The sequence below is a fragment of the Antennarius striatus genome, chromosome 4 (genome assembly GCF_040054535.1).
Source record: "Antennarius striatus isolate MH-2024 chromosome 4, ASM4005453v1, whole genome shotgun sequence".
Lineage (NCBI taxonomy): Eukaryota > Metazoa > Chordata > Actinopteri > Lophiiformes > Antennariidae > Antennarius > Antennarius striatus.
Window position 1 is genome coordinate 1818243 of NC_090779.1, and position 10895 is coordinate 1829137.

The 10895-nt window shown below is 40.3% G+C and overlaps 1 protein-coding gene across 1 annotated transcript; it reads left to right on the forward strand.

Annotated features, from left to right (window-relative positions):
* The first annotated feature begins 6024 nt into the window (after positions 1 to 6024).
* On the forward strand, positions 6025 to 10799 carry LOC137594435 (homeobox protein DBX1-B-like). The gene is made up of 4 exons (XM_068313894.1): positions 6025 to 6388; positions 6819 to 6902; positions 10040 to 10242; positions 10403 to 10799. The coding sequence occupies exons 1-4, from the start codon at positions 6025 to 6027 to the stop codon at positions 10709 to 10711; spliced, it is 960 nt and encodes a 319-aa protein (XP_068169995.1). The 3' UTR covers positions 10712 to 10799.
* Positions 10800 to 10895: the final 96 nt, after the last annotated feature.

The window sequence follows — 10895 nt, forward strand, 5'->3', positions numbered from 1 at the left end:
ACTGAAGGAACAGGTTTCTCCAACTCTTTCTCCATTCCACTTCCAAACACTGACTAAACATAAACTGGACTTGACAACCAGGCCGGTCCCCCTCCCCTCTTCCCTGGCGGTGCTTGGCTTGTGTTGGGGCCCCGGAGTCGTTTTAACCACAGGCATTTACAAGCTCCCCTCTTAACAACCTGCCAGGTGCTTTAAGCCCCCCGCTGAAGGGCCGCAGAACATTGTGAGAGATTAGAGCAGAAAAGGCTGTGAATGGAAGAATAGCAGCTGTAATAATGGCAGAGATTGTTAGCACAGCGATGTGTCCTCTGAGCCCCCATGACCAATCCACAACTAATGAGCATTCAGCGAGCGTGCTCTGTGTCACCACAGCTCTGAGGGACTACCAGGACTCCGAGGCAAGAAATTTCTCATATTTGTCAGCAACACGGACTAATCGCTTCGGTCAAGTTTCACTCCTATTGTACGTGTGATGCGCTGAGGCGCTCCCACACCACATGGACTCAACGCAGGCAGCTGCCAAAGCGTGGAGGGAGTGAGATTCTCATTTCTGTGTCAACAGATCAGGATTTCAAGAACACATGTTGGTGTGGTAAAAGACTTTTTCTCAAGTACCTGGAAGGTCTTGTCTTTTTCTGAAACAAGCAGGGTGGCTGCTAGAAAAGAGAAGGAAGCACGAGAGACTTGTTGTTACTCTTGAGTTTTATTTTGTAAGGGTTCAAGGGTTGTAAGCGTTCATTTAACTTAAACGGATTCATTTATTCATAAAGATTTAGAAGATTTTGTTTCAAGATGTTTGGTATCTATTTACATTTTTACATGTGTGTCGCTCATCTGTGACAAAACTGAAGATCAGCTTGTTGCTGTTTTGGAAAATTGTCTTTGTTAATAAAAAAGACATAATTGTGGAGAAGATTCACTTTAAATCCCATCATGAAACAAAAAACAACAACAAAATATTCTGTGTGTGTGTGTGTGTGTGTGTGTGTGTGTGTGTGTGTATGTGTGTGTGTGTGTGTGTGTGTGTGTGTGTGTGTGTGTGTGTGTGTGTGTGTGTGTGTGTGTGTGTGTGTGTGTGTGTCGTCTCTCTTGGGAGAGCGAGGTGATGCTTGATGGGAGATCATTTGGCTTTGACGCTCGTTGCCACACTCCAGCTCCCATAATCCCTTCTGTTCAGCCGCCTGGAGAAACGCTGCAGCCGAGACGTCGTTTATTATTCAGGACTCAGTCAGTGGTTCATGTAGAGTTAGATGTTTCTGCAGCGGTGATGCTGTGTTTACAGGTACAATCATTTAACCTGAGCTGTTAGAATCAGGGGGGTCAAACTTCACGGGGGGCCACATCAGCATCAGGCTGTCCTCAAAGGGCCAGATGTAACTAATACATGTAACTAAATGTAACTCAGTGTAATGTAACTAAATGTAACTACTCCTTAATGTAACTAATAAATGTAACTAAATGTAACTCAGTGTAATGTAACTAAATGTAACTACTCCTTAATGTAACTAATAAATGTAACTAAATGTAACTCAGTGTAATGTAACTAAATGTAACTACTCCTTAATGTAACTAATAAATGTAACTAAATGTAACTCAGTGTAATGTAACTAAATGTAACTACTCCTTAATGTAACTAATAAATGTAACTAAATGTAACTCAGTGTAATGTAACTAAATGTAACTACTCCTTAATGTAACTAATAAATGTAACTAAATGTAACTCAGTGTAATGTAACTAAATGTAACTACTCCTTAATGTAACTAATAAATGTAACTAAATGTAACTCAGTGTAATGTAACTAAATGTAACTACTCCTTAATGTAACTAATAAATGTAACTAAATGTAACTCAGTGTAATGTAACTAAATGTAACTACTCCTTAATGTAACTAATAAATGTAACTAAATGTAACTCAGTGTAATGTAACTAAATGTAACTACTCCTTAATGTAACTAATAAATGTAACTAAATGTAACTCAGTGTAATGTAACTAAATGTAACTACTCCTTAATGTAACTAATAAATGTAACTAAATGTAACTCAGTGTAATGTAACTAAATGTAACTACTCCTTAATGTAACTAATAAATGTAACTAAATGTAACTCAGTGTAATGTAACTAAATGTAACTACTCCTTAATGTAACTAATAAATGTAACTAAATGTAACTCAGTGTAATGTAACTAAATGTAACTACTCCTTAATGTAACTAATAAATGTAACTAAATGTAACTCAGTGTAATGTAACTAAATGTAACTACTCCTTAATGTGACTAATAAATGTAACTAAATGTAACTCAGTGTAATGTAACTAAATGTAACTACTCCTTAATGTAACTAATAAATGTAACTAAATGTAACTCAGTGTAATGTAACTAAATGTAACTACTCCTTAATGTAACTAATAAATGTAACTAAATGTAACTCAGTGTAATGTAACTAAATGTAACTACTCCTTAATGTAACTAATAAATGTAACTAAATGTAACTCAGTGTAATGTAACTAAATGTAACTACTCCTTAATGTGACTAATAAATGTAACTAAATGTAACTCAGTGTAATGTAACTAAATGTAACTACTCCTTAATGTTAAATAACTGAATTTCTGACTGATTCTAGTTCCAAACATTACAGTTAGACAGAAAAAACATGTTAGTTTGTTTCTCTGTTCTAACATAAATCCTTTTCATTTGTCAGGTTATTAAACCCACAGAACTCCATCAATCAAGGATCAAACTATCAATCAATAAAGAAAAATAACATCAGACACAAGTTAGGACGTTAACTTTGTTCACAACGTTTAGTCAGAGTTAAAATTAGCATTGCATTGTGGGAAATGTAGTTTTGCTCAAAGCACACTTTTGTCCTGTTTATTTATCTTTAGACACTTTGACCTTTTACGCTCTCACGGGCCACGTAGAATGATATGGAGGGCCACATTTGGCCCACGGGCCTTGAGTTGGAGACATGTGGTTTAAATCAAACCTGAATCAAAATGGATGGATGGATGGATGGATGATGGATGGATGAACCAGTGGTTCTGGTGGTGATGAGGACTTCCTGTGGGAGGAGCCACTTCCTGGCGCTCCTACGGGGCTTAGAGCTCTGACATGTGTCTTAACTAGTCGTCGGCCCTCCTCCGATGTGTAATCAATTCAGTCGGTGTTGGGGGGTGGGGGGGTCCACGTTGTTCCTCAACGGGCTAATGGCTTTAAAATGAGTCTTAACTGGTGTTTAATTCACCAGCTGCTGCTGTCCTGGTTAAGGATCAGCCACAGGCTGGTCTTTCTGTCGGACCAGGAGGACAAATTAGTTCTGCTGAAGCCGAGTTCCTCCCAGAGAACCATCTGCTCCTCTTCAGCACAATAGAGGGATTTTCTGAAGGAATAAAATGCTTTGAGCGCAACAATTTCTCTCCTCTCTGTCCTTTATGGGGCTGTTGGTGAAGGTGTGGTGTTTCCATCCAGACGACCTGCTGTACGCCGACGATGGGCTCCTTTTGTTGGACCTTCTCATTCCATCTGAACGCTTCAGACACACACATTCATTAAATTCACTGCATTTCAATTTAATCTCTTCGACTCTGTGATGGAGCGTTTTAGCAACAGGAATCCAAACTGTTTCTTTTTTAAATAAACTTTAATGAGGTTTATTTGACCAGAAATAGACAGTGGGCTGGACACATGAAAATAATGTGTATTTATTTTCTTTATTGAAGATCATTATTTGGCACATAAACAAATAAAAACACAATTTAAACAGTTTTGACAGTAAAAGGAATTTCTCAATATTTCATTCTTTTTTTACTCAAACTCTGAACCGTTTTTATGTTTTTTATGGATCTCAGCTTTGAGTTCACCAGGACAGGATCCTGACCGCTGCTAACTGATGATGTCATCGAAACAGAGAAATGAGCCCGTGATAGATGACCAGTGTGTGTTTGATCAGTCGCAGGTCTTTGCTTCAGGCCCATCAAATAATCTTCACCTGACAGCAGTTTATCTTTAATTGTTTATCTGCGTTTGTGTTCACAGGTTACACACACACACACACACACACACACACACACACACACACACACACACACACACACACACACACACACACACACACACACACACACACACACACACACACACACTGCATCATGTGGTGTTATGTCCTATGTTTAGCAATCAATAAATAATAACCTGAAGTTCATGTTTTTGTTCGTTCTTCCTCCAAAATTTGACCCCGTTTAATAAAATAATGTTTTACTCATCCTGAGTGTTCCATGTAGAAAATCCTTTAGGTTTAATAAACACAACATATTGACACGGTAGATTTATTTATTTATTTGTTTGTTTGTTTGTTTATTAGTTTATTTATTATTTATTATATCTTGATTTACAAGAAGTCGTAAATGTTGGAGTCGAAAAAGTATTTTTATTTTTTGTTAAAGCCTTTCTGGTTTGAGTTCAACATAAAACTGATTGTTGGACCCGAAGAATCCAAAGTTATTGTTCAGAATATTCCAGTGATTTCATTCGAAGAATTAGTTTAGTGGGAGGGAGGAAACGTCCCCCATGACCTGTTTCACACCTTTGATCACTACTAGAGGCAAGTTTCATACTTTGATCACTACTATAGGACGTGTTTCACATTTTGATCACTACTATAGGACGTGTTTCACACTTTGATCACTACTATAGGACGTGTTTCACACTTTGATCACCACTATAGGACGTGTTTCACACTTTGATCACCACTATAGGACGTGTTTCACATTTTGATCACTACTATAGGACGTGTTTCACACTTTGATCACTACTATAGGATGTGTTTCACACTTTGATCACTACTATAGGACGTGTTTCACACTTTGATCACTACTATAGGACGTGTTTCACACTTTGATCACCACTATAGGACGTGTTTCACACTTTGATCACCACTATAGGACCTGTTTCACACTTTGATCACTACTATAGGACGTGTTTCACTTTTGATCACTACTATAGGACGTGTTTCACACTTTGATCACTACTATAGGCAAGTTTCATACTTTGATCACTACTATAGGACGTGTTTCACACTTTGATCACTACTATAGGACGTGTTTCACACTTTGATCACTACTATAGGACGTATTTCACACTTTGATCACTACTATAGGACGTGTTTCACACTTTGATCACTACTATAGGCAAGTTTCATACTTTGATCACTACTATAGGACGTGTTTCACACTTTGATCACTACTATAGGCAAGTTTCATACTTTGATCACTACTATAGGACGTGTTTCACACTTTGATCACTACTATCGGACGTGTTTCACACTTTGATCACCACTATAGGACGTGTTTCACATTTTGATCACTACTATAGGACGTGTTTCACATTTTGATCACTACTAGAGGCAAGTTTCATACTTTGATCACTACTATAGGACGTGTTTCACATTTTGATCACTACTATAGGACGTGTTTCACACTTTGATCACTACTATAGGACGTGTTTCACACTTTGATCACTACTATAGGACGAGTTTCACACTTTGATCACTACTATAGGACGTGTTTCACACTTTGATCACCACTATAGGACGTGTTTCACACTTTGATCACCACTATAGGACGTGTTTCACACTTTGATCACCACTATAGGACGTGTTTCACACTTTGATCACCACTATAGGACGTGTTTCACACTTTGATCACCACTATAGGACGTGTTTCACACCTCTGTGCTCTGGGGTGAACTGATGGAAACGATCCCAGCCTGGATGGAGCTGCGGGGCGACGCGGTGGTTCCTGCCTGAGGTCCAATCAGATGGGCCCGCGGGCCGCTGACCAATCCCCGCGCCCTGCGCCCGCGTTTGAAGAGGCTCACCGAGATGTTGATCCGCGGTATAAAACCTCCGCAGAGACTCACACCGGCTGCTTTTAAACTTTGACTTTATTTTTCTCAGCTCTACATAAATAATAGAATATTAATACTAATAAATCACAGAGGACCAGGAGCCCGGACCGTGGAGCCAGGATGTTTCCCTGCAGCGCCCTGCCGCCTCCTCTCTACTCCGGCTTAATGCGTCCCCCTGCGGCGCTCCCCGCGCCCCTGAGCCGCTCGCTGCCCACAGGTTTCCTAGTGGAAGATATCCTTCGATTGAGCCAGCCTATCAGCTACATGCAGCGGACTTTCTCCTCCAGAAGTCCCGGGGACTTTGTGCCGTTCAGCGCCGGGCCGGTGGTCTCTCCCCGGGCGTTGGGCCACAGCTCAGACCGGTCTGCGCTCCAGAGCTCCGGACAGCCGAGCTGCGGCCCCGGCTCCCCGCAGACGGTCTGCCCGGACTCCCGGCATCTCAAGTTCGGCGTCAGCGCCATCCTGGCCCCGTCCTCCCGGAGCGGTGAGTAATGTATATTATAATTATTATAATTATAATTATAATTATTGTTATTATTATTATTATATTATTATTGTTATTATTATTATTATTATTATTATTATTATTATTATTATTATTAATAATAATAATAATAATAATAATAATAATAATAATAATAATATTGTTATTATTATTATTATTATTATTATTATTATTATATGGACTCATGTCAGAGCCTTTAATTGCCAATAAAGTGTTAGACTAAGAATGATATTTTACAGTCTGCTGAGATGCATCGCATATGTTTTATTATCCTCATTTCAATTATAATTTTTATTAATATTAAGTGACAGACAAACGATTATTGATTTATTGCACATTATTTCTGGAGACTGTGATGTGTTTTTTTTCTGTCCCAGAAATGAAATCTGTGTGTCCTTCTGCTCCTCAGGCCAGAGCCTCCAGACTAAATCTCTCCCTGTGCCTTTCTTTGATGGAAGCCTCCATCCTTTCATCAGAGCATCTTATTTCACAGGTAGGTCACCCCCCCCTCACCACATCCAGGAAAAAAAGATCTACATTTCAGATGGATATATTCCTTTTTATGAAGTTTTGCCGTTCATTTTCTGCCCATGTGTTTAAGTTAAAACTAGAGCAGCATAGAGTTATAAATATGATACACGTGAATTAGCTGCTGTCTTTTTTGGAGAACGTCAAATATTAATATGGGCAATAAAAAAAGCAAAGAATTGAAAATTGCTAATGGATCATTTGATCAGATTTTAAGAGAGAAAAGAAAAGATTGGTCGAGGGTCGTGGAGGAAGTGTGGAAGAAAATCCTATAATGACAGAATTTACAGCAGCGAACGTCAGTTTGAAGGAGCTGAGAAACACTGTCCTGAACTTCACTACAGTTGTGTGCACCGTGGTTCACCATGTAGTGAGACTGAAGGTTTGACACACTTTGAATGAGTAAGGAGACCGTATTAACTCTCTGTGGTTGACTTTGATCGGGATCTGAGAGACTCTGAGTGAAAGACATCACTGATTCACACTGATTCACACTGGATCACACTGATTCACACTGATTCACACTGATTCACACTGATTCACACTGGATCACACTGATTCACACTGGATCACACTGATTCACACTGATTCACACTGATTCACACTGGATCACACTGATTCACACTGGATCACACTGATTCACACTGGATCACACTGATTCACACTGATTCACACTGATTCACACTGGATCACACTGATTCACACTGATTCACACTGGATCACACTGGATCACACTGTAGAGATCACTTCTAGGAGACGTGTTGACACACTTTTTCGGGGAGAGACCATCCTAGTGCCTGCTGGTGACACACACAACAGTAGTGAGGATCTGCTGCCGTGTGGAGACTCTGTCAGCCTTTCAGCCTGGGAACACCTCGGACAGCACGGAATCAGCTCCGCCAATTTGAAGGCCTATTTAGGCCGAGCACTGACTGCTGACATCAGGACAAGTTGTCCTAATCTACAAATTAGTCCAGTTGGTCACGCTCTAAATATATTAGTGCCGTTTGTCATGGTCTAAATGTGAGGCGGGTTTCTTCCCAGCTCAGGAACTCAGCGCCTCTTCACGCGCCGTCATTTTCCCACCAACCCCTCTGCTTGTCCACAAAGCTCCCAGCACCATGACCAATAGGAGGCAAAACCACACACACACACACACACACACACACACACACACACACACACACACACACACACACACACACACACACACACACACACACACACACACACACACACACACACACACACACACACACACATCTTGAATTAAGTTTGTTTCTGATAAAATGGGTCAGGTCTTTTAACTGTTCCACTGCTGACATCAGTGTGATCACCACTACCAGACTTGTGATCATATTCAGTGTGAACTGAGTGAAAGCAGGTGAAGCAGCGTTTCCCTCCCTGCATCCTCTAGAGCTCAAGTGAACGCTCTCTAAAGCTCTACATTATGCTGACCTGTCTTTAATGGGCCTGTAATATACTGGCCTGTCGACGGCCTTTTCCACTCAATTCATTACAACACAATCAGCGTTCTCTATGCGTTTGCAGCCCATACAATCCCCCTTCACGCCTCATTAGGGGCGGTGTGAGCCCCGCTTTGGAGAGCCTGTCTCATTAGCATAGGCTCTGTTTCCACTACTGGACAAATTGGGCTTTAAAAACAGCAGACAGAACAATAATATCACGGGCAGCAGCAGGAGGCAGCCTGGTGATGCTGGAGACCAGGAGGATGGAGATCTTTAGATCCGCGCTGCCAATTCTCTCATTAGTCATAAAAAATACGTCATCAATGTCAGTGAGGTCAAACTTTTGTCCGTTCAGAAATGTTTCTTCTGCTGTGGAGACGTTTAAAACGAGACAAGAAGGAAAAGATGGAGATGCAGCGTTTAGACGGGACCCGCGGGATGAAGGACGTAAAAACCAGGGCGACAATAAACTGACAAAAGGCTTGAAAATCAACCACCATTATTTAAAAAAATAAAATGCTAATAATACAAATTATCATGTGATGCATCAATAAAATCAGATTCACTTCACCAGACCCCAAAATAATTTTTTATTACACTAATTAAATATGAACCCATTTAAAAACATTAATAACACATAGAGCATTGAATTTATAACGATGAATTAAATTACAAGTGAAAATATAAATCCACTCAATGGAAATGATTGATTCAGTAAAATGTCCAGAAGAATGTGTGGAATAATTACATTACATGTGATGAAAGAAAGAATGGATTTAATCTGGAGAAACTAATCTGACCCGACTCCAATCAATCAGTCGTTTTCTTGAAGATGAGATGATTTTAATTAGGAATTGAACCCACAACCCGCTGCACCACCCAGTCTGTTTCCACTGGTGGAAATTCAAATGTTCATGTGAAAAAAACCACATCAGTCAACAGGCAAGATTTCATTTGATATTTTTAGGAGGATTATTTTAATTATTGTTTGAAATCAACATGAAAATATGGAAATAAGTAGTTTGTTGTCTTAGTAGTAATAATACCACGAGCATGAAGGAGCGATATGATTAAATGGATGTTGTACTCTAATAATACTACTACTAATAATAATAATAATAATAAAACAATAATAGTAGTAGTAATAATACTAACAATAATATTATCAATAATAATAATAATAATAATGATAATAATACTAGTGGTAGTAGTAGTAGTTGTAGTAGTAGTACTATTACCAGTAATAATAATATTATTATTAACAATAACAATAGTGATGATGCTGATTATAACAATAACAATAATAATAACAATAATAATAATAATAATAACAATAATAATGGCAGGAGGGCGACAGACTTAAAGCAGGAGTCACTTCTACAAAGAGGTTATGTTTAGGATGTAAATAAAAGTAAATACTTTAATAATCCCTGAAGGGATATATATGTATGTGTATATATATATATATATACACACACACACACACACACTGTCTGTGTGTGCTTAAAGACACACTGTATGCACATTTAATTTTAATTTTTAAAATATATACATATACACACACACACACACACATATATATACAGTATATACAGTAGAGTATATACATAAAGTGATGTGTTTTGTCCCCCAGCGTCCTCCTCTGTGGTTCCTGTCCCGGGGACGTTTTCGTGGCCCCTGGTGCCCAGGGGGAAGCCCAGGAGGGGCATGCTGCGGCGGGCGGTGTTCTCTGACCTCCAGAGGAAGGCTCTGGAGAAGACCTTCCAGAAGCAGAAGTACATCAGCAAACCAGAGCGGAAGAAGCTGGCCGGCAGGCTGGGCCTGAAAGACTCCCAGGTGCTCCAGTCTCACGTGTGTCAGTAACATGTTCATGACGTGTTCCTGCGTGTTCCACGCTCAGCCACACGATAACATTATAATAACACCTTTATTATCGTGAACATGATAAACGTGTTTCATGCTCAGCTGATGTCTGTTTGTGCCCCCCCCCCTGAAGGTGAAGATCTGGTTCCAGAACCGCAGGATGAAGTGGAGGAACTCCAAGGAGAGGGAGCTGCTGTCCACGGGGGGCAGCCGCCAGCAGACCCTCCCCACCAAGACCAACCCCCACCCAGACCTCACCGACGTGAGCAGCACCTTCTGCCACCGGCTGGACTCGGCTGCCCCCGGCAACCAGGAACGCCTCAAGTCACATCTTCACCATCATCACCATCATCATCGCCACCACAGTCCCCCCTCCCCTTCAGAGTCAAGCAAACAGTCGGAGCAGTCAGAGTCCGACAGCGAGGAGATCACGGTGTCATGAGAAGTCACGTGTGATGAGTGTGTGATGAAGAGGGGACGCCCGCTGAGTGTGTGTTCACACGTGGGTTACCTCCCCTCAGGTTGTGTATAGAGGACAGCAGCGTTAGATGGAGTAGATAGTCCTCTCTTAACATACAGATGCTTATTTTCGTAAATATTTGTATTCTTTATATTTTGTGAAATAA